General features: G+C 45.1%; 1 protein-coding gene across 2 annotated transcripts in view; it reads right to left on the minus strand.

Moving 5' to 3' along the window:
* Nucleotides 1–25,157, minus strand: part of c1qtnf12 (C1q and TNF related 12) — a 68,213-nt gene that overhangs the window by 15,503 nt on the left and 27,553 nt on the right. Inside the window, exons 3-6 of one of the 2 annotated variants that reach the window (XM_080215266.1) lie at nt 23,376–23,486; nt 20,644–20,755; nt 14,050–14,234; nt 1,413–1,521 (exon numbers count right to left, since the gene is read on the minus strand). In XM_080215266.1, the coding sequence (XP_080071392.1) occupies nt 1,413–1,521; nt 14,050–14,234; nt 20,644–20,755; nt 23,376–23,486 (517 nt within the window). Of the gene's footprint in view, nt 1–1,412; nt 1,522–14,049; nt 14,235–20,643; nt 20,756–23,369; nt 23,487–25,157 lie in introns of both variants that reach the window. The other variant, XM_080215265.1, reaches the window with a different exon arrangement.

Genomic DNA, 25,157 nt, shown 5'->3' on the forward strand with positions numbered 1-25,157 from the left:
ACAACCCCACCCAGGCTCCATCCCTGTAACCCCATATATTTACCCTAATCCCCCTAACACCAAGGGGCAATTTACCATGGCCAATCAACTTTACCTGCACATCTTTGGATTAAGGGAGGAAACTGGAGCACCCGGAGGAAACCCACGCAGACACGGGGAGAATGTTCAAATTCCACACAGACAGTGATCAGAGGTGGGAATCGAACCCGGGTCCCTGGCACTGTGAGGCAGCAGTGATAACCACTGTGCCACCCCAATGCCAGCAATGCTGCACCGCAAAGAACTTTAAAGGAACAACTTAGTACTCTGAGCCCTAAAACACAAAGCAACAGGTGGTTATTGTTTTATTTGAGTTATGTTTAACTTTAAGCATTAGTGTCACAAGCAGGCTTACATTAACACTGCAATGAAGTTATGGTGAAAATCCCCTAGTCTCCACCCTCCGGCGTCCGTTTGGGTACACTGGGGGAGAATTTAGCATGGCCAATGCATCTAACCAGCACAGTACAACGGTGCTGCAAACCCCCCACACCCCCCCGCCCCCGCCGGTTAGTCCAATGCACATTATTCATGGTTAAACTTTAAACTGTCTGTTTATCTCACTTCATATGAAGCAATTCTATATGTTCCTTTCAACCAATTGGGGGTTGGATGAACACTCCCTTCACAACAATCTCTTCACTCTGCCATTTAGCCAAGTTTTAATCCAATTTAGATGTTTGCCACATTCTGTTTATTTTTCCCTTCGAGACGATTTCTTCGTATAACATGGCATTAAAATCCATGCTGAAATATTAGAAGCACAGCATGAGTTGCCAGCAAGATCCTCAAGGAATTCCAATAAATTGTTCGGCAACACCCCCGTTTTCTGGATGCTTCCTGTCCTTCCTGTGCCAGATTAATTCAACTCCCCAAATTGTAAATCCCTCACTGAGAAATCCTAATTGAGACTATTGTTCCTTACCTTGTGACCTAGCTACGTTTTCTTTAAAGTTTCTTTATTAGTGTTACAAGTAGGCTTACATTAACACTGCAATGAAGTTACTGTGAAAATCCCCTAGTCGCACACACTGCGGTGCCTGATCTGACCTACATGTGGCTCCAGAGCCACAGCAATGTGGTTGATTCTCAACTGCCCTCAGGGATGGGCAATAAATGCTGGCCCAGCCAGCGATGCCCATGTCCCATTAACAAAAAAAACCCCTGGAACTCCCTCCCTAACACACCATGTGGACTGCAGTGATTCAAGAAGGCAGCCCGCCACCACCTTCTCAAAGACAGCTAGGGATGGGCAATAAATGCTCTCCAGCCAGTGACGCCCTCACTCCCTGAAAGAATAAAAGAAGGAATGACTGTTTCCTTTTTAAACAAACATCTACTGAAAAATGACTGGATTCTGAGTCGGCACTTACCAATGTGTACGTTGGCAGAAAACTGGTAGATGCCAGTTACTGGTGCTGTAAAACGCCCAGTCGATAGATTCATTCCAGCTCCTCTAAGGAATGCACCTTTTGCAGGTGGCTATAGGAAAACAGGACATGTTTTTGTAAGGATCTTAAATGAAACCAATGCAAAAAATTACTGCCCATAAATCACTGCAGGTCCTATTAAATTACAGCAAACGTGTTGGCACTTTCCTACGCCTGGAGACATCAACAGGTCTATTTGAAAATAGGTTAATGGCTGTATTGCGACAGACCAAAGAATGTCGGAAGCAATTATTAATTGGCTTCTAATTTTTGCCAGCAATAAATTTTAAACTTTGCCGTACTTTGCTTGATATCTGTAGTGAGGCACAGACAGATTTTTCATCCATCCGTAACCTCATTAAAGTATAAAATGATTTTATCCTGTCTGCATACTTAATATTTTCTTGATTTCAGATAAGCACAGAATAAATAACCTCAAAACACACAACTGCAGTTTAAGAGCAGGATTAAGGAGTCCTAGATGAGTTCAGTTTAGCAGTCTGCCAGGGCTAAAAGACTTATAAAATCATTCACGGGCTAAGTAACCGTGGGGATGATGAGGACACAACCTGGGGTAACCATTGTTAAAACACCTTGTCCCCTCTCCATCCATCATTCTCTTTACTTGGCCCACTTACAGATCCGACTGTATCTGCAAACTCTCTCCACTCAAGTCAACAAGTCCCTACCTGAAGACATTTAGAAAATAAACTACCTTCTTTTCCAAATCGAACAAAGAGCCAATTTCTGCACATATATTCCTGGTAAATACCAAGGTCACAAAATGATTAGATACACTGGCCGTGCTAAATTCTTCCTCAGTGTACGCAAACAGGCGCCGGAATGTGACAACGCAGGGATTTTCACAGTAACTTCATTGCAGTGTTAATGTACTTGTTGCACTAATAAATGAACTTAAAGTGAACCAACACACTTTAATGCAATCGGATTGTCACCTTATACAGAATCACATGATTGTTGTGGTGTAGAAGGAGGCCATTTGGTCCATCGTGTACCGGCAAAAAGGGTTTCCCGACATCCTCAGGAAGCTTGGCCCACCTTTAAAGTGCTGGGAACGTGAATGCTAAAGTTCATCCTGCCGTGGGGAAGGTTCCCTTTTCCTCCTGCCTGCTGGCCCTGCTTCCCACTGCAGGTGGAGACTGGAAAATTCCTCCCACTGCTGGGAATGCTCTGCTTGGAAAGAAGCCAGGCCGAGAGGAGATGTTCAAAATCACCAGGGGGCTGGACAGACGAGACGGGGAGAACCTGTTCCCACTCATACAAAGGGATCAAAAATGAGAGGAGACAGATGTGAAGTGATTTGCAAAAGTAACAAGTGTGATGTAAGAGGAAAACTTTTCCATGAAGCGAGTGGTTGGGGTCTGGAATGCGCTGCCTGGAAGTGTGGTGGAGGCAGGTTTCATTGAAGCATTCAAGAGGGCATTAGATGGTTACTTGAACATAATGCAGGAGAAAAGGCTGGAGAATGGCACTCAGTCATGATGCTTTTTGGAGGCCATGATGTGGAGATGCCGGCGTTGGACTGGGGTAAACACAGTAAGAAGTCTCACAACACCAGGTTAAAGTCCAACGTTAGGGATATGTTCGGCACAACTCGTGGGCTGAAGGGCCTGTTTGTGCTGTAGTTTTTCTATGTTTCTATGCTCAGAATACACAGGGTGATTGAGTGCTCCTGGTTACTGAAATATCCACTCCATAGAAACCCTACAGTACAGAAGGAGGCCATTCAGCCCATCGTGTGTGCATCAACTGTCTGACAGAGCCCAGCCCAATGCCCTTTCCTCATAACCCTGCATATTTACCCCACTAATTCCCCTAACCTAAGCATTTTGGAACACCAAGGGGCAATTTAGCATGGCCAATCCTCTTAACCTGCACAATTTTGGACTGTGGGAGGAAACTGGAGCACCCAGAGGAAACCGATGCAGACACAGGGAGAATGTGCAAACTCCGCACAGACAGTGACCCAAGCTGGGAATCAAACCCAGGCACCTGGCACTGTGAGGCAGCAGTGCTATCCGTGCTGCCCTATCAATCAGAGCTCAAGCTTTTGGAGCAGGCTATAAGGTTTCACAGGATATTAAAAGACACAGAATACAGGACGTTAACAGTGTATTAATAGCACCGGTTGCCCTTGAGAAGGTTGTGCTGAACCCTGAATCACTGCAGTCCTTGTGGGGCTGCTGTGTTCTCATTGATGCTCTGGAGGAAATCCAGTAACAATGATGGTCCAATCAGGACAGTGTGTACACCATTCACAGATGTAATTGTGTAACTTTTACTGTTTCATTTAAAATCTTAATTTGAACAATTGAGCTTTCTGTTACTGAGTCTAATACAGCAACAAACTATATTTTCAACTGAAAAAGCTCGATAACATAGTAGATAGTGAGAAAGTTCTTGCTGTAGGGTGTTGGATACCGTTTCCCAATTGTGAATGGAAAACTGAATCCCTTTCCACAGTCCGTGCATTTCCACGGTTTCTCCATGGTACTGGTGTACTTGTGCCTTTCCAGCTTGGTGATCTTTTGGCAAAGATGAAGTGTAAGCACCCAAGGTAGCCAATGATGTTAAACCGAGGCTTTACGTGATGTAATTTTTTAAAAGCCATCTGGGCCTTTTGGCTAAGATGAAATATTAGACTGAGCCCAGGAGTGGCTGCAATGCATCATCCTCGTCAACTTGGGTCTAGTTTGATCCAGCCCAAGGTGGGATATATATCTTGTCAGCTTGGACCTGGTTTGTCCCTCATGTGGGGACTCAATTGGCTTTTTGATCAGGAATGGAATCGGCAACAAGGCAAAACTTACCTTTCGGGTGGCACGGTGGTTAGCACTGCTGCCTCTCCGCACCAAGGACCCGGGTTCAATTCCGGCCTTGGGTCACTGTCTGTGTGGAGTTTGTATGTTCTCCCCGTATCTGCATGGGTCACCTCTGGGTGCTCCGGTTTCCTCCCACAGTCCAAAGATGTGCGGGTTGGGTTGATTGGCCATGATAAATTGAGCCTTAGTGTCAGGGGGATCAGCAGGGTAAATATGTGGGGTTATGGGGATATGGGTGAGATTATGGTCAGTGCAGACTCGATGGGCCGAATGGCCTCCATCTGCACTGTAGGGATTCTATGAGTAAAGTACCAAAACATAGGTTGATGTACAGTTTCTCCTCGCTGTGAATGGTGTGCTCTTTTCTCAAGCTGTGCAACTGGTTAATGTTTGGCAGGTCCTAATGGAGATTTCATAGCCTCGGGTAGGTGTTCCAGTGGTCATGAACGAAAGGGGAGCATCGTTAATACGTCTCCCTGTAGGCTTCATGGAGCGTGTGTTTTCCTACTGAGCGAGCAGGGGTTTGCCAATGAGAGGCAAGTGGTAAGAGTTTAAAACCCGCACTCACAGCCTGGAGTGTGGGTTACGTAGAACAAAGGCCTTGGTTTGGTGTAAGCCTTTTGATAAAGCAATGCTGTACCTGAGGACCCATTGGTGAGGTTAATCTAATAGGTTAACTGTATGTATTTATTAACTACAAGGGCTGTGTACATTGACACAGGAAAGGGTTTGAGCTAGCAACTGCCCCCATGCTTGCTGGTACACACGGTTCTGCCCAGCACCAGACTGATCCCTAGGTGTGGGTCATGTGTCCATCACTGTGTGGGTGATACTGTACTCAGTCCCATGTTAACCCTATATGTGCCAGACCCTTATACTACAGATGCTTGAAAACCTTGACACAGCAGTGCTACCCTGCACTAGGTTTGAAACTCTGCATTTAAAAGCGATCTTTAATTTTTTTTATTATTTAATAGTGTAAATAGTATTATTTAATAGGCTTATATTAACACTGCAATAAAGTTACTGTGAAAATTCCCTGTCACCACTCCCTGGCACCTGTTCGGGTACACTGAGGGAGAATTTAGCATGGCCAATGGGCCTAACCAGCACGTCTTTTGGACTGTGGCAGGAAACCAGGGGAAGCTCATGCAGACACGGGGAGAACGTGCAGACTCCGCACAGACTGTGACCCAAGCTGGGAATCAAACCTGGGTTCCTGGAGCTGTGAGGCCTCAGTGCTAACCACTGTGCCATCATCCACAATCTTTTAAGTCATAATCTGATATCCGAAAGTAATTGAGTAAAGGAACAGATCTGAAATTAGATCAATTGGGAACATTTATTTATTTGCAACTACAGAAACTACATCAGCTGTAAGCAGCAGCCTTTCACCTAATGTCACTGATGTTAAATCCTCATGGATCAGAGATTGGAAAGCTCCAAAGTGTGCTCACAGCAAGTGCTTGGCCTGTTTAAGCACTCCTATAGAAAGTTGTTGGAGGGCATAGACTGGTGAAATGGGCAGACACAGGGCAGATGAAAGTGAGTGCAGAGATGTGTGAAGTGATACATTTTGGAAGAGAAATATGTGAAGAGGCAATATAAATGACATGGCATAATTTAAAAGGGGAGACGCAGGAGTTCGCACACATCAACAGTCAGCTGCGGCAGAATAACACTGTTAGAAAAGCATGCAGGATTCTTGCCTTTACAAGGGCATGGAGTGCAAAAGTAAGGAAGCTGCAATGAACCATTACAAATCCCTGAGCAGGCCTGTTCTGAGAATCTGCACTCTTCAAAGGATGTCATGATTTTGGAGACAGTGCAGAAGAGATTTAGCAGAATGATTTGATTTATTATTGTCATACGTATTGGGATACAGTGAAAAGTATTGTTTTTTACACACTATACAGACAAAGCATACTGTTCATAGAATGCATAGGGGGAGAAGGAAATGAAAGAGTGCAGAATGTAGTGAAACAGTCATAGTTAGGGTGTAGAGAAATGTTAACTTAATGCGAGGTAGGTCCATTCAAAAGTCTGACAGCAGCAGGAAAGAAGCTGTCCTTGAGTCGGTTGGTATGTGACCTCAGGCTTTTGTATCTTTTTCCTGACAAAAGGAGGTGGAAGAGAGAACGAACAGGGTCCATGGGGTCCTTGATTATGCTGACTGCTTTGCTGAGGCAGCGGAAAGTGTAGACAGAGTCAATGAATGGGAGACAAGTTTGCATGATGAACTGGGCTACATTTGCAACCCTTTGTAGTTTCTTGTGGTGTTGGTCAGAGCAGGAGCCAGACCAATCTGTGATACAACCAGAAAGAATGCTTCAGTGATGTGAAGCAACTCGAGAGACTGGATTTGATCTCCTTAGAACAGAGAAGGTTAAGGGGAGATTTGATAGAGGTCTTCAGAATCCGCAGGGTGATGACAGGGTCAAATAAGGGGAAACTATTTCCACTGGCAAGTGAGTCATTAGCCGGAGGGCACAGATTTCCTATAACTGGAAAGAAAAATCATCCAGGAAGGAAATGAAATTCTTTTATGCAGCAATTTTTGAAATGATCTGAATGCACTGCCTGAAACAACAGTGGAAACAGATTCAACAATAGCTTCCACAGGGGAAAAGAAAGTGTTTGCAGGCAATTAAACCATCCTGGCACTGAAAGAGAAGATTTTCTGGCTTCCCTGTGAACTCCAATCAAATCAAAGACATTTAAAGTTTATTTATTTATTTGCGTCACAAGTAGGCTTCCATTAACACTGCAATTTGATATGTCCGCTACGACTCTCACCAACTTCTACAGATGTACCACAGAAAGCATTCTTTTTGGTTGTATCACAGCTTGGTGTGGCTCCTGCTCTGCCCAAGGCCACAAGAAACTACAAAAGGTTGTGAACGTAGCCTAATACATCACACAAACCAGCCTTCCAGCCATTGATACTGTCTACACTTCCTGCTGCCTCAGAAAAGCAGCCGGCATAATCAAGGATCCCACGCACCCTGGACATTCCCTTTTCCACCTTCTCCCATCGGGAAAAAGATACAAAAGTCTGAGTTCACACACCAACTCACTCAAGAACAGCTTCTTCTGCTGTCAGACTTTTGAACGGACCTACTTTGCGTTAAGTTGATCTTTCTCTAACCCTAGCTATGACTGTAACACTACATTTTGCACCCTCTCATTTCCTTCTCTATGAATAGTATGCTTTGTTTATAAGTGCGCAAGAAACAACATTTTTCACAGTATGTCACTACATGTGACAATAATAAATCAAATAATCAAACATTACTGTCAAAATCCCCTAGTCTCCACTCTCCGGCACCTGTACACTGAGGGAGAATTTAGTATGGCCAATGCACCTAACCAGCTCATCTTTTAGACTCTGGGAGGAAACCGAAGCACCCAGAGGAAACCCACACAGACACGGGGAGAACATGCAAACTCCGCACAGACAGTGATCCAAGTTGGGAATCGAACCCAGGTCCCCGGTGCTGTGAGACAGCAATGCTAACCACTGTGTCACCTAAAGCACATCCGAAAGAGACTGCAAGAGAGAGGAAGAATAAATTGCACAGACTGCGTTCTCCTAGGAATGGGAGCAATAGTGAACATCACCTCAAAATCGGGTTTGATTATATTTTGCCCTGCGGCCTGCAAAGGTTGCTGAATTAAGTTTCAGTTTGATGGAGTAGTTATTTCGAGTGAAATTTTATCTTGTTTGAGCTTCGTGCTGAATTTTATTGAATTTTGTCACAATATTGTTGAACTTGATTGCATTCCACTCTTGCCTTTCATACTTGCTTCTCCGATTTCTTAAAACCTAGGATCCCCCTTCTAAATATCTGTGCATCCAAGTCTCTGTTTACACAACCCCTTTTATACCATTTAGTGTATCTATCCTCTGCTTATTCTTGCAAATATATCATTTCACATTTTTCTGCATTAAACTGCTCTGGTATCTGCTTGCTGCAATCAGTAACTGGATTTCTGTCGGGATTTACAATCCTGTGTACAATTAGCCACTTTTGCAATCATGCTGCATTTTGCAAAAGCTGCTGTTATTCTCCCAAACCCCAGTCCAGATCGGTTATATATGTTCCAAGGGCACCAATACAGAAACCAGACGTGCACCACCGTTTCCCCCGAAAATAACCATTAACGCCCAAAATAAAAGGAAAATACTGAATGATGCTGAAAATCATAGAATCCTTACAGTGCAGAAGAAGGCCAGTCAGCCATTGTGTCTGCACCAACCACAATCCCACCCAGCTCTTGCCCCTGTAGCCCTATGTATTTACCCTGCTAGTCCCCCTGACACTAAGTGGCAACGTAGCATGGCCAATTAACCTGACCTGCGCGTCTTTGGACTGTGGGAGGAAACCGGAGCACCCGGAGGAAACCCACGCAGACATGGAGAGAACATGCACACTCCAAATAGACAGTGACCCAAGCTGGGAACTGGACCCAGGTCCCTGGCACTGTGTTTTATCTGAAATAAAAACAGAAAGTGCTGGATAAACTCAGCAGGCCTGTCAGTGGAGAGAGAAACAGAGTTAACATTTCAAATCTGTTTAACTCCCCACAGTCAGTAAATAGTGACTGATCTTTTTAACCAATTTCTCATCCAACCTGTCACAATTACTCTGTGCCTTCATTTTATTGAATGGCTCCAGTGCCTTATCAAATGCTTTTAAACATTCATATCCATGTCATCCTCTGCACTTTTGCAATATGCTATTTGGAGAATAAGGCCTGGGTGGGATTGTGATCAGTGGAGGCTCAATGGGCCAAATGGCCTCCTTCTGCACTGCAGGATTCTATGATTCTATTACGATCCAGAAGTAACAATCTCTTGCATTTCACCCTCAGCAGTCCAATAGATTACCGGTGCTCGCTGCATCGTTACTTTGCTCCAAGTTAGTCCAGAAGATGGAAATTGGAGCGGTATGGTGGCACAATGATTAGTACTGCTGCCTCACAGCGCCAGAGACCCGGGTTCAATTCCTGACTTGAGTCACTGTCCGTGTGGAGTTTGCACATTCTCCCCGTGTCTGCGTGGGTTTCCTCTGGGTGCTCTGGTTTCCTCCTACAGTCCAAAAATATGCAGGTTGATTGGCCACGCTAAATTGCTCCTTAGTGTCAGGGGATTAGCAGAGTAAATATATAGCATTATATAAAGAGTAAATATATATGGGGATAGGGCCTGGGTGGGATTATTGTTGGTCCAGGCTCAGTGGGCTGAATGGCCTCTTTCTGCACTGGAGGGTTTCTATGATTCTTGATACACCTCTCCTTAGTCCACTTCCAGTGAGTATCTTTACTTATTGGCAGTGATATTAAGAAGTACAGAAACTGTGCAATTCTTTATATTAAGTCACTGAGGCATACTGTTTTTGAGCTGTGAATGTAGAATGTCTCATTGCTTCATAATCTACATCTCGTGCCAATGTTATTGCTCCCTTTTCTGAAGGTGCCTTGATGTGAAGGGCAGACCCTCTAGAATTCAGCACTTTTCTCCATGTTTGACTCAAGGCTGTAATGAGATCAGGAGCTGAGCTAACCTAGACTATCTTTACAGACTAGAATTGCTTCTAACTAATTCATCCTCTTCTCTTTTACAATGTCTTGGCAAGGTGCTTTATATGCCTTTGATCTGCCTATACCTCATACTGAATTCAACGCAGTAAGAACATACCAGCTTTCCCCTGGCACTGGCAGGGTGATTTAACTGTATCTGACAGTCTTGGTTCCAAACGAAATGATTCATGGAATTATTTGTCATTTACGCCTCCCAACTGAGGGCTTCTTGACTCACATTGTAAACATGTCAGACAACCGGATGGATTGGGGTAGTCAGCCATGTTCAGCAATGTCGCTAGCTAGGCCAGCATTTATTGCCCATCCCTAGATGCCCTGAAGAAGGCGGTGGTGAGCTGCCTTCTTGAACCAGTGCAGTCTACGTGGTGTAGGTACATCCACAGTGCTGTTAGACAGAAAGTTCCAGGAGTTTGACCCAGTGACAGTGAAAGAACAGTGATATATTTCCAAGTCAGGATGGTGAGTAACTTGGGTCGGGAATTTCCTGGTGGTGATGTTCTCGTGTTTCTGCTGCGCTTGTCCTTCTAGATGGTGGAGGTTGTAGGTTTGGAAGGCACTGTCTAAACAGCCTTTGTGACATTCTGCAGTGCATCTTGTTGATGGTACACACCCACTGACCTTCGGTGCAGGAGGGAGTGAATATTTGAGGAAGGGATACTGATCAGCAGGCTGCTGTGCATCTTGTAGATAGTACAGACCGTTGCTATTGAACATTGGAGATGGAGGGAATGGATGTTTGTGGATGGGGTGCCAATCAAGCGGGCTGCTTTATCCTGGGTGGTGTTAAGCTTCTTGAGTGTTGTTGGAGCTGCACCCATCCAGGCAAGTGGGGAGTATTCCATCAACTGTTGACTTGTGCTTTGTAGATGGTGGACATCTTTGGAGAGTCACTGCAGTATTCCTAGCCTCTGACCTGCTCCTGTAGCCACTGTATTTATACGGCTAGTCCAGCTCAGTTTCTGGTCACTGATAAGCTCCAGGATGTGGATGGTGGGGGATTGAGCAATGCAATAGAGCGTCAAGGGATGATGGCTAAATTCTCTCTAGTTATCATCACGTGACATTTACGTGGTGCGAATGTTACTCATCACCTGTCAGCACGAGTTATGGTTTGCTTCAGTATCTGAGGAATTATGAATGGTGCTGAACATTGTGCAATTGTCAGCGAACATCCCCACTTCTGACCTTGTGATGGAAGGAAGGTTATTGATGGAGCAGCTGGAGATGGTTGGGTCGAGGACACTGTCCTGAGGGACTCCTGCAGTGACGTCTTGGAACTGAGCTGAGTAACTTCCAATCACCACAACCATCTTCTCTTCTCGAACCATCGCAAACTGTTTGACAATCCTCTGCTGCATTGTACCGCCACTCATCTGCTCCTGCTTCTCCTCACCATCATGTGTTAATAATTGGCCGTCTGTCCTTTATCAAAACCTATTAGGCAACTCAGGTGTGAAAAATGCCCAGGATAAATGGAGAGAAACCCCACTCTGGCCATTGCAAATACCAGGACATCAGTCTCAAGCTGCATGGCACAAGTAATGAATTGGAGGAGTGTGCACTGAGTGAGGGGCTGATAAAGAGTGAGCAGGATGGATGTGTACAAAGATAGTCCAGGAAACAGTTCCCCAGAGGCCAAGCTCATATCCTAGTTCTGCTGAGGAGGGAACAAGTGCAGGCTCAGAGGGATGAATTGACTACTTCTGCTCCTAATTCCGATGTTTTGGATGTCCAATTTTTAATAGGAAATTGATTTCTATATGCCAGCAAGTTCCTGCTGGGTCAGTGGTGAATACACAACAGAGGGAGCTTCTGCAGCATGATGGAAGATGGTCTATTAGCAACTTACATTCAGTCTACACAACATCAACAACCTGAAGCCAACCTCCCTCAGTGGAAAACTAGATTTGGGCCCTCCACGTAGCAGGCTCTGGCTTCTTCACTAATGGATATTCCGATGCTGGCACCATGTAGGCTCTGGACTCCATCATTCTTTAAGGGCGGCATGGTAGCACAGTGGTTAGCACTGTTGCCTCACAGAGCCAGGGACGTGGGTTCAATTCCAGCCTTGGGTGACTGTCTGTGTGGAGTTTGCATGCTCTCCCCGTGTCTGCATGGGTTGCCTCCGGTTTCCTCTCACATTCCAAAGATGTGTGGGTTAGGTTGATTGGTCATGCAAAATTGTCCCTGAGTGTCAGGGGGTCCAGCAGGATAAACATGTGGGGTTATGGGAATAGGGTCTGGGGGGGATTGCAGTGCAGACTCAATGGGCTGAATGGTCTCCTTCTGCGCTGTCTGGATTTTATGACCTCTTCGCCTTGGGACAGGCTGAGGTAACAGATAAATAGGGACTTCAGAACACCACAGATCTCCAGGAGTCTGCTCTCCTGCGGGTCAGTGGAAGTGCTGATGGAGACGTATCGGCAACAGTGCAATGGGAATGCCACTCACTCAGGGTAACACATCCATCTGCCCCTCAACCAAGCCTGTACTGATGCCACATGACCAAGTGGCTCCCCTGGCAACAACCTGAGTGGAAACATTGAATATAAAACAAACAAAAAAAATCCTCCAATAAGTCTGCCTAATTGGCCCAATTCTAAAAACTACACAGTGCAAGTCAGGTTTATGGAAATCATTATTACTCAGTGAAAGTATGCGGCTTGTAAATGTGTTTATTCTTGTTTGGTCACGCTTACAGTCTCATTTCTAAGCCTCCAATTGGAGTGTGGGATGAAAATTATACACTACCTGACAAAAATCATATTACATTACATGTGCATGGCATCGGAACGGTATAATTTTCCAGGCATCTGCAATTGCTTTGACACATTTCTGCGCTATTTACTGACTGCTGGAGAGCAACGTGTCAACTGCCGGGAACAATAACAGGCAGGTTCATACCAGACTTACAGCAGATTTCCTTATCTTGACCAATAGGGTGGAATTAACTGGAACTGCCCTTTCACAAAGCAGTGCAACACAATGGGGAGAAACCCAGTTATTACCATACCTTTTTATTTCATAATCCGCTCATTAACAACTTCAAAACATGAGCGCATTCAGCCGCTCGTCGCATCCTCAGAACGCACCTCGATTTGGATCACAAACGTTCCTCTTTAATGTGGTGAGTTCGCCAAGTGACAACACGTTAGCCACACTACAAAACTCATCACACCAAGAACAGCTACATCCTCTCCCCTGGATGTATGGGAAGCTCCCGTCATTAACTTCGCCCACTGCCATGGGAATAGCTCAGATTATTGCCTTAATCCCTTAATTTGGGCACACCTCTATCAATTCAGCAAAAGATTCGACAAGCCTCACGATTCCCTCTGTTATTCCCCCGCTCTAATTGAAATTCTCATAGAATCATCACAGGATTATAGAACCCCTACAGTGCAGGAGGCGGCCACTCAGCCCATCGAGTCTGCACCAACCACAATCCCACCCAGGTCCTGTTCCCATAACCACACTTTATTTCTAGTAATTTGTGGGACATGGGCGTCTGATTCGCCCGCCTGCCATCAAATCTGAAACCCGGTGGTTTGCACGCCAGCACGCGGCGAGCAAACCAGGAAACAACCCTCACTCTGGCACCCTACTGGCATCAAGTTGGCACCCCCTGGTATTACCCTGTCCCCCCCCCGGACTGCATTCACCTCCACGCTCCCCTGGGAGTGCTGTGTGCCTTCTGCCATCGCACCGCCGCGGTGAATGTTTTGGCGTGTGTGGGGGTGTGATTCTGCCGTACGGGTCAGATAGTAATATGATAGTTTATTATAATGAGCTACTTCCACTGACAGAGAGAGGGGACAATCGCTTCACAACTTTGGCCTTCTTGTGATATCTCCTATTCCTGTCTCCAGGCCCGACACCAACATAAGCAAAAAAACCCAGCACTTTCTCCATTGCCCATAATAAATAACAAAAATAAATTTAATCAGGCCCAAACAACCAAACTTCAGCTGCTTCAATTCACCAGCAGAACATTGCAGATTGGTGCTGTGTTTGTCCCCAATTTAAATACTTTTATCTTAATATTTCTTGCTCCACAGTATGTTATTAGCATTTTGTTTGCTATTTGTTTAGCCCTTTGATTCCAGGTGATATCTGAATAAAGACTTTCTTACTGTCTGGAAGTTCTGAAGTTCTAAGAGTGTCTTTTTGTCCACAATAACAATCCCCTTCAGCTTGCAGTGAAACGCTTCCTCCACTCTTTTGTACGGACTGACGATGTCCTCAAATGGGAGAGAAGGTGGTGGACTCAAACTTGCGTGGACGTCGGTTAGCAAGACTGCCCGCCTCTCCGCTGATTCTGAGAAAGGCAAAGCAAACACACTGAACAATGAATGCCTGACAAAATTACAGCAAAAGAACAGGTTGGAGTTGTGGTTAAAGCATTGTGTGATCTTAACCGGAAAGATATGGGCCAGAATATTCGCGCAGGTGGAGATGCTCTCCTTCTTTCAGAAATGGTGATGGATGTACAAACCTGGAAATCCCACAGCAAATCTATCACCGTAATTTTCACATTGTGGAGGGTGGGGGGGGGGGGGGGGGGGGGGTGGAAACGGGGGTTTCTAGATTGCACATATGTGGTTTGGAGGCAGGAAAGCTGTCAAGAGAGATGTCAAGGCATTTAAAACTCCTACCCTTTAAATATTTGAAGATGCTCTTTTCTTTTATTCATTCATGGGACATGGGCATCGCTGGCTGGCCAGCATTTATTGTCCATCCCTAGTTGCCAAGGCACTTGAGAGTCAACCACATTGGAGTCACATGTGGACCCCCCCCCCGCCCAGAGCAGGTAAGGATGGCAGATTTCCTTCCCTGAAGGATATTACTGAACATGATGGGATTTGTGTCAATCAACAATGGTTTCACGGTCATCAGTAGATTCTTAATTCCAGACTTTTTTAAAAATTGAATTTGAATTCTACCATCTGCCATGGCAGGATGCAAACCCGGGTCCCCAGAAGATTAGTTGAGTTTCTGGATGAATAGCTTAGAGATAATACCACTGGACCATCACAGCCTCTTTGCATTGTTAAAACAAACAGTACTTGCCATTTCACTCAGTCCGTTGACAAGCCTGAAACTCACTATTAAGCAATTAGTTTTTGTAAGTTCACAGCAAATTAACAACTCCAAGCACTTATAAAGTTTCTGAAGTGGGACTATGAATACAAATGTTTGTTTTTATAAAGAATTAAAAGAAGTTAAGTGTAGTGGATGGGTTACTATCAATGAAACTTTTTTTAAATTGTGAATTCATCAATCGACATTTAAAAATTATTCAATCTCAGCATGGAACTTAAGAACATAAAGATAGGAACAGGAGATGGTAATTCAGCTCCTCGAGCCTGCTCCGCTATTCAATATGATCATAGCTGATCTTGTCTCAGCTTCAACTCCACTCTCCTGCCTGTTCTCCATAACCTTTCAACCCATTACTAATGAAAAATCTATCTCCTTCTTAAATTTACTCAATGTCCTGGCATCCACTGCCATAGGGCAGCACAGTGGTACAGTGGTTAGCACTGCTGCCTCACAGTGCCAGGAACCTGGCTTCGATTCCCGGCTTGGGTCACTGTCTGTGCAGGGTCTGCACATTCTCCCCGTGTCGATGTGGGTTTCCTCCGGGTGCTCTGGTTCCCTCCTACAGTCCGAAGGACATGCTGGTTAGGTGCATTGGCCATGCTAAATTCTCCCTCAGTGTACCTGGACAGGCGCTGGAGTGTGGCTACTTGGAGATTTTCACAGTAACTTCATTGCAGTGTTAATGTAAGCAGACTTGTGACACCAATAAACAAGCTAAACTCAACTAAACATTCTGACGTAGTGAATTCCACAGATTCACGATCCTTTGAGAAGTAATTTCTCCTCATCTCTGTTTTAAATTGACTCCTTATCCCAAAACTATAACTTCTTGTCCCAGAAGAGGAAACATCCTCTATACATCTACTTTATCGACATCTGTGACCATTTTACATGCCTCAATTAAATCTTCTCTCATTCGTCTAGCTCAATCTGCCTTCATAAGACAAACCCCTCATCTCTGGAATCAATCCAGTAAATCTCTTCAGAACAGCCTCGAATGCCACTACATCCTTCCTCAAATAAGGACACCAAAACTGTGCACAGGATTCCAGGTGCAATCTCACCAATGCCTTGTATGGTAGCAGCAACACTTCCTTACTTTTATACTCCATTCCTTTAGCTATAAATGCCAAAATTCCATTTGCTTTCCTTAATATCTGCACACCAGTTTTCCGGACTCATGCACAAGGACACCCAGATCCCTCTGCACAAAGCATCTCAAAATCTTTCACCATTTAGATAATAAGTTTCCATTTTTCTGACCAAAATGGATAACCTCACACTTATCCATGTTAAACTCCATCCTGCCGCACTGTGGCCCACTCACCTAACCTATGTATCTTTATTTGTAAATTTCTTATTTCTTCTTTGCAACTTACTATCCCGCCTATTTTAAAGTTTTCTCCTGGTGGATGCTGGGTGAGTTGGCATGGTAGGTGTGCTGGGCGTGTTTTGGGGGGTGGGTCATGGGTTGGCATGAGTTGTCACTAAGTGGTATTAGGGCCATAAGGAGCCAAGGAGGCAGCTAGAAGGACACATGGAGGGTATGGAAGGTCACGGGGGTTAGTTCATGGTTGGAACATGGGCCATGTGTGGTGGAGGGCAAGGCTCTTTTTTTGTTTTATTAATTTTTCTATAAAGTGCACTGAGACCAGATTTTCGCCATGCCCACCTCTGCACCCAGAAGCTTCCAGACACTTTTCTGGGGAGGGTCGCCTGACATAACTCTCATTTTCACCAGGTCCCCCAACCAAAATTTCAAACTCTGGGACAGATTTTCCTGGGTTAGGGTTAGCGGAGCTGGGAAATGTCCACGCTTGTGCTCTTAAAGTGGCTTCTGGTGCTACCCTCTTCCATATACTTCATATATTCTATATGCTACTGCACCGTACCAGGGACCCGGGTTCAATTCCTGGTCTTGGGTCATTGTCTGTGCAGACAATTGCCTGCGTGGGTTTCCTCCAGGTACTCCAGTTTCCTCCCACAGTCTGAAAGGTGTGCTGGTTAGATGGATTGGCTGCACTAAATTCCCCTCAGACGTGCAGGTAGGTTCACAAAGATGTGTGGGTTAGGCTGTTTGGCTGTAGTAAATTGACCCTTTTGTAGGGTAAATATGTGGGGATAAGGTCTGGATGGGATTGTTGCCAGTGCAGGCTCGATGGGCTGAATGGCCTCCCTCTGGGCTGTTGGGATTCTACGGAAACTTCACTCGGGTGTGGTGACTTTTCCACTCGGTCACGTCTCCGGCTGTCCTTTCCTCCTCGGGAAAGCACGCTCCGAGAAATTTCTGTCACCCTGAGGCTGCTCTGGGAGCCAGTTCAGAATCTCATTTCTTGGATATCAAGAAGCTTTGTCAACGTGACATTCTCGTGGCTCAGCTGAGGATCAGTCTACGAACTCTGGCCGAGACTTGGACTAGAATTCGGATGTTACCCTTCAGTGTTAAGAACACAAGGATGCTTTCGAAACCTCACTGCATGCCACGGAGCAGTAGGCCGTGGGTGCAAACCTAGCATTTTTGTGGCCCAGATTCTGTTTCTGGTTGTAGGGGTGCCAAGCATGAAAGTTGCGGTTTCCTTTCGGATGGGAAGAGTGAGTCACTCCAGCTGGGAGAACATTATTTTCTACTGTGTTCACAACACAATATGCTGCAACTTGTTATGATGTTTAGCTTTCTTTCACAACATGAATGGAAAACATGGTGGAGACTGCTCACCTAATATACTGATTATACCACAATTATTAAAAGACACTACCTTCTTGTTCGGCAGGTGAGTCATAGTCGACTTGAAACATTAACCCTCCTTCTCCATAGATGCTGCCAGGTCTGTTGAGTATTTTCAGACTCGCTGGGTGCGATCTTACCAGCCACTCATGCTACACTCCCACCGCAGCGAAGATGGAGATTTTGGCAACAAACCAAATCTCCGTTCACTGCAGCGGGATCGGAAAATCCCGCTGGTGTGAAAGGTCAGAAAATTCCATCCTCTGTTTTTCTTCCAGTCTCTCTAATTTTTTAAAATTCATTTGTGGGACATGGGCATCACTGGCTGGCCAGCATTTAGTGCCCATCCCTAGTTGCCTGAGGGCAGTTGAGAGTCGACCACATTGCTGTGGCTCTGGAGTCACATGTAGGCCAGACCAGGTAAGGACGGCAGATTTCCCTCCCTCAAGGGCATTAGTGAACCAAACGGGTTTTTCCGATAACTGATTCACGGTCATCGTTTTAATTCCAGATATTTTTTATTTGAATTCAAATTTCACCATCTACCCTGGTGGGTCCCCAGAACATTAGCTGAGTTTCTGGATTAATAGTCTAGCGTTAATACCACTAAACCATCGCGTACCCTAATGAGTTAAGGAAACTATACAATGATCAAGGCTAATGATTTCCCAACACCTTATTGGATCAGTGTTGAACAAGAACAAAGAAAATTACAGCACAGGAACAGGCCCTTCGGCCCTCCAAGCCTGCACCGACCATGCTGCCCAACTTAACTAAAACTTCTGGAGACCATATCCCTCTTCCCATCCTATTCATGTATTTGTCAAGACACCCCTTAAAAGTCACTACCATATCCGCTTCCACTGCCTCCCCCAGGAACAAGTTCCAGGCACCCACTACTCTGTGTAAAAAATCTGCTTCGTACATCTCCTTTAAACCTTGCCCCTCGCACCTTAAACCTGTGCCCTCCAATAATTGACTCTTCCACCCTGGGAAAAAGCTTCTGACTATCCACTCTGTCCATGTCTCTTAAAATCTTGTAGACTTCTATCAGGTCTTCCCTCAACCTCTGTCGCTCCAGTGAGAACAAACTAAGTTTGTCCAATCTCTCCTCATAGCTAATGCTCTCCATACCAGGCAACATCCTGGTAAATCTTTTCTGTACCCTCTCCAAAGCCTCCACATCTTTCTGGTAGTGTGACGACCAGAATTGAACGCTATATTCTAAGTGCGGCCTAACTAAGGCTCTATAAAGCTGCAACATGACTTGCCAATTTTTAAACTTAATACCCTGGCTAATGAAGGCAAGCATGCCACATGCCTTCTTGACTACCTTCTCCACCTGCATTGCCACTTTCATTGATCTGTGTACCTGTACTCCCAGATCCCTCTGCCTATCAATATTCTTAAGGATTCTGCCATTTACTGTATATTTCTCATCTGTATTAGACCTTCAATGCTACTGACTACTGAACAACACGGGTCAAAAGAGACCCAGGACAGATCCCTGATCCATGTTGTTCATTCATTGCAGTGAGTCTGGATAGAAGGTGTTACAATTAAATCAATAAGATTTGGTATTGATAGAGGTATTCAAGGTCCTGAAGAATCAGAAAGAAATTGTTGACATTAGTGTAAGGATTGAGAACCAGGGGACAAAGATGTCAGGTGGCAGAGTGTGGCGGCGAGGGAATTTTCATAGTAACTTCACTGCAGTGTTAATGTAGCTCTACTTGCAACAATAATAAATAAAAGCCGACTTGTGACACTAAGAAATAAGTACATTAACTACCTCTCCCATTGCTGACAGCTGTCGCTGCACTATTCACACATCACGGGAAGTGACCCAGTAGCAGTTAAATAAATTCCAGAGGTTAAAATCACTGTGGCCTTGTACTGCTTCCAGTGGACAGGAAGCTAATGTGCCAGACCCATATCTGACTGGTATTACTATAGACAGTGCAGAGGGAGGCCATTCAGCCCATTGAGTCTGCACCAACTCTGCAAAAGAACCTCTTACCCAGGTCCAGCCTGCTGTCCTATCCCCATATCCAGTGCATTTTCCATGGCCAATCCACCCCAACCTGCATATCTTTGGAGTGTGCGAGGAAACTGGAGCGCCCAGAGGAAACCCACGTAGGCACGGGGAGAACATGCAGACTCCACACAGTCACCCGAGGCCAGAATCAAACCTGGGACCCTGATGCTTGAGGCAGTGATGCTAACCACTGTGCCACCATGCTGCCTCAACGGTGATAATGAGCAACTCTGATGGGTTATATCAAAGGAGAAATGACTATTTAAGTCTCCTTTTTGTATCAAAACTCTGGGGGGGGAGGCGGGGTACAGAAATTGTAGAATTCACCATGACTGTTAAACAAACAGGAAATTCTTGGACCTCTATCCCTGTACAATTTTCTTCTATCATTCATGAGCTTTGGGTGAGATTGGCTGGGCCAGCGTTTATTGCCCATCCCTAAGGGTATTTCAGATTCAACCACATTGCTGTAGCTCTGGAGTCACATGTAGGCCAGACCAGGTAAGGATGGCAGATTTCCTTCCCTAAAGGATAGTGAACCAGACGAGTTTTTATGACAATCGACAATGGTTCCACGGTCATCGGTAGACTTTTAATTCCAGATTTTTTTATTGAATTCAAAATACCACATTAGTTTTTCAAAGTTCACAAACTAATGTGGATTCTTAAGCTCCAGGCCAGGTTGTAAATTTACACTCTGTATCTGTCATACCAGGAGCTAGAAACAAGCCCTGGAGACTGAGACATGAGCCCCATCCAATAGTCCGTTCCAATCTCTTCACTGACCATGGCACAGAAGGGATGTCAACCCTCAGGACTCTGGTGTCAATCCATGTTACAAGGGACACATTCACACCTTACCTCTTATCATATCTTTAAATTCACGCAGCAATATCTCTTGTGTGACCTCAGCTCCGGGCGGCCCTGGTGGTCCGGGGGGTCCTGGAGGTCCCGGTGGGCCAAAGAGGCTAGGCTGGGGAGTAACATGTAGAAAGACATCAATGGACAATGATTCTGCTCCGTCTGCGTAGAACATTCTTAATAAAGTCTAAAAGCCAAAAGCAAACTAACTGCAATATTGGTTACAGGGCAAGGTTAACCCAATCTGTTTTGGGGCTGGAATCCCACAGGATTGGCTAGTTTTTTTCAATATTATCCTCCAACAACTCCAGTGGGAAGTGAAATAGGACAGGATATAAAAATGCAGCATTATACCCCAAACAACTAGACCCCACTGTGGGCAAATTGGGTTAAAATTATTCTTGAACCAACTTAAATTATAATCACTTTATATTCATCTCTATGTAACGGAGTTCTTTTCACATCTTTATAACATCATATTATGAATGCATCTAAATGACTACAAATTCTACAATTCATTTAAATCTATGTCCCCTGTTTTTTTAGATCCTCTGCTAACATAAGTAGATAGTCCCTATTTACTCTATCTAGCTGCCTCATAATTTTTGACACCTCAGTTAGCCACCCCTCAGCCTCCTCTATTCCAAGGAAAACTACCCCAATCCTTCCCCATAGCTAAAATTTTCAGCCCCAGTAATATTCTTGCAAATCTCCCCTGCGCCCTCTCCAGTGCAATCACATCTTTCCTACAATATGGTGACCAGAACTCAGTATGCAGCTCACAAGCTGTGATCTAACTAGCATTGCATTGCTGAAAAGACACGCGATCAAAGCTTTTTATCTCGCACTCGTCAGGAAATTCAGAAATGTAAAATGAAGAGCAATTTATACTTTGTGATCAAGGTCCAATCAGCATTCTCTAGTCACAAAGTATAAATTGTTGTTCCCATTACATTTGGTATTCTTGTGAGTGTCCTGATGAGTGCAAGATGAAAAGCTTTGACAACATGTGTCTTTTCCAGGAATACCCATGTTCTGTACTAAAATGACTAGGGTTGTATATAGTTCCAGCAGTACTTCCCTGCTATTATATTCTATGCCTTGTGTAGTAAAGGAAAGGATGTCAAATCTTCTGGACCATCTGACTGACATATCCTGCTACCTTCAGGTATCTGTGGACATCCACTCTAAGCTTCCTCTGTTCCGCCACACTACTCAGTATCCTCCCAAATATTATGCATTCCCTTGCCTTTTATGGACTTCCCAAAATGCACGACCTCACACTTTTCTGCATCGAATTCCATTTTTCACATTTCTATTAAACTTATAGGACCACCACACCTTCTTGCAGTCTAAAGCTTTCTTCACTGTCAACCACACTGTTAATTTTTGTATTATCCGTAGATTCCTTTATCAGAGTTCTCCGTTAATATAGTGGTTAGTATCCCCGCCTGTCCATCAGGTGCCTGGGGTTCAATTCCCCAATGGGGAGCTGAGAAATTGTTCAGAGTTGCACTGGCTACTAAGGTGTTCTGTTTAAGGCGGCACGGTGGCACAGTGGTTAGCACTGCTGCCTCACAGCACCAGGGATCTGGGTTCGATTCCAGCCTTGGGTCACTGTCTGTGTGGAGTTTGCATGTTCACCCCATGTTTGAGTGGGAGAAACCCATGTTCCTTCCGGGTGCTCTGGTTTCCTTCCACAGTCCAAAATTAGGCCATGATAAATTGCCCTTTAGTGTCAGGGGGTTTAACGGGCAAAATACATGGGGTTATGGGGATAGTGGGATTGTGGTCAGAGCAGACTTGATGGGCTGAATAGCCTCCTTCTGCACTAGCCTTTACTATTTCAATCTAAATCATTCATATAAACTACAGAAAGCCAGGCTCCAGATGAGCCTCACAGAACCCCGCAAGTTATATTTGCCAGTCACATAAACACCCATCAAATATTCCCCAGGTCCAGTCACCAGGTCCATTTTGCATCCAATTTACCCCACTCCCTCGGATCCCCAGGGCTTTGCTGACAAGCCTGCTGAGAAAGACTGTTTCAATTGCCTTCCTTTAGCTCAAGTAGGCCACACCCACCACACTGCCCTCACCCCTCGGTTACAGAAGGCAAGAAGAAGGGAATTGGCCAAGGTTCCCACTCAGTAATGTGAAACCATCCCTGCTGAATCTTCATGCATATGGATACGGCCATTGGTAGGATTGGGTTAAGCCATGTCTCTGTGTCAAGGCTCATGCATATTGGGTGGGGCGGCTGACACCTACAGAACCATATCCCCGGCAGGAAGTCATGGTCTGAGCCATAGAACCTACAGTGCAGAAAGAGGCCCTTCAGCCCATCGAGTCTGCACCAACAACAATCCCACCCAGGCCCTACTCCCATATCCCTACGTATTACTACCCACGAATCTTTCTAATCTAAGTATCTTAGGTCACGAAGGGGCAATTTTAGCATGGCCAATCAACCTAACCCGCACATCTTTGGACCGTGGGAGGAAACCGGAGCACCCGGAGGAAGCCCACACAGACACAAGGAGAACGTGCCAACTCCACACAGACAGTGACCCGAGCCGGGAATCAAACCCAGGTCCCTGGAGCTGTGAAGCAGCAGTGCTAACCACTGTGCTACCGTGCTGCCTCATGGCCCCCCCCACGTCTGGTGAGGAGGTGGGCTGAGAGAAAAGGGTGTAAAGACAAAGAAAGAAAAGCATGAAAGATACCAATACTTTCTTCCGGTTGGCCTTGCATTTCTTGCTTTTCTTGACTCCATCTCGTTTTACAAATTTTATCCAGGAGGAATGTGGATCCACTGGACGAAGTTCTTGGTTTTCCGGGAGCTAGGAATAAAGAAGCAAATTATTTACCCTGGTGGTACAGTGGCCTGGATATTACTGTGCCCGGTCTTTTGCTGTATTGCTACTGGCTAAAATCAGTGTCAAGCAATCAAACCAGGAAACTGGAGATCATTGCTCCATAGATATTAACAATCCCACTAGATCATTGTTAATATCTAAGGAGCAAACCCATCTGGTTTACTAATGTCCTTTAGAGAAGGAAATCTGCCGTCCTTACCTGGTCTGGCCTGCATGTGACTCCAGAGGCACAGTGCAATGTGGTTGACTCTCAACTGCCCTCTGAACAAGGGTAACTAGGGGTGGGCAATAAATGGTGGGCAGCCAATGACACACAATGTCCCACGAATGAATACAAAAAAACACAGAATTGTAAAGGTCTCCATCACTCCAAATCAGCCTATATTTTATAAGGACAGCTCAAAAAAGATTTTTAAAAAATCATTTGAAACATACAGGTGCTGTGACCTTCCCCAGCAAAACTCTTTTTATTTTTTCGTGGGGCATGAGCGTCGCTGGCTGGCCAGCATTTATTGCCCATCCCTGCTTGCCTGAGGGCAGTTGAGAATCAACCACATTGCTGTGTCTCTGGAGTCACATGTAGGCCAGACCAGGTAAGGGGGGGCAGATTTCCTTCCCTAAAGGACATTAGTGAACCAGATGGGTTTTTCTGACAATGGTTTCATGGTCATCAGTAGATTCTTAATTCCAGATATTTTTTATTGAATTCAAATTCCACCATCTGCCCTGGCGGGATTCGAACCCAGGTCCCCAGAATACAGGCTGAGTTTCTGGATAAATGGACTAGCGATAATACCACCAGGCCATCATCGATCAGCTGATACATTCAACCATGGTCTTGTGCCAGGTCTTTTGTATCCCCTTGTGCCAAATTTCTCACGCCCTCATTACAGTTGCCATAAAAGATTCCTAAACTTATCTTTTCTCGCCTGACATCCGGGAAATGCAACAGGGCAACAAAAGATTGTGGATGATTGGATTGTTAATAGCTTGCTGGTTAATGATTTCAAAATGGCAGGTGCCTGTCAATCTTGGCCTCGGTCTGTTTTGGGAGTCTAACGTGATGGCGCTGTATTACCGACATGGTGTCAACGGCAGATTTTCCCATCAGCACGGGCAGGCGGGGTGAGGGCTCAGCATACCCCGGAATGGGAAATATAAAATTCAGCCCCTTGTGTGTCTCGTCAGTCAATAATTCCAAAAGGCAGGCTTAACGATTCACAACATGGGGCTGGATCAGTAAATGCTGTGACAAGCACATCTGCGTTCCATTTCCCAAGCATTCCAACTCTTTGTTATAACAAATTAAAATATTTTGCCCATGAGCAAAATATGTAACACTTTAAAGGATTACATGTTAAGAGTTTCCTCCACCAAACGTCACAGGTTTTAAACTGTCGTTCCCTTTTTAGCAGGGGTAAGTGTACTTATTGCTGAAGAGTTAAGATTCTGTGCTGTTGTATAATATCAGGCGCTCTCTTCTTGGGTTGTTGGGGGGCGGGGGGTCAGGTGGGGATTACTATTTTCTCAGAAGACTAAGGAAATTTGGCATGTCCGCTACAACTCTCACCAATCTTTACAGATGCGCCATAAAAAGCATCCTTTCTGGTTGTATCACAGCTTGGTATGGCTCCT

Source organism: Carcharhinus amblyrhynchos, chromosome 30, assembly GCF_965287045.1.
Source record: "Carcharhinus amblyrhynchos chromosome 30, sCarAmb.v2.hapA, whole genome shotgun sequence".
In the NCBI taxonomy this organism is placed as follows: Eukaryota; Metazoa; Chordata; class Chondrichthyes; order Carcharhiniformes; family Carcharhinidae; genus Carcharhinus; species Carcharhinus amblyrhynchos.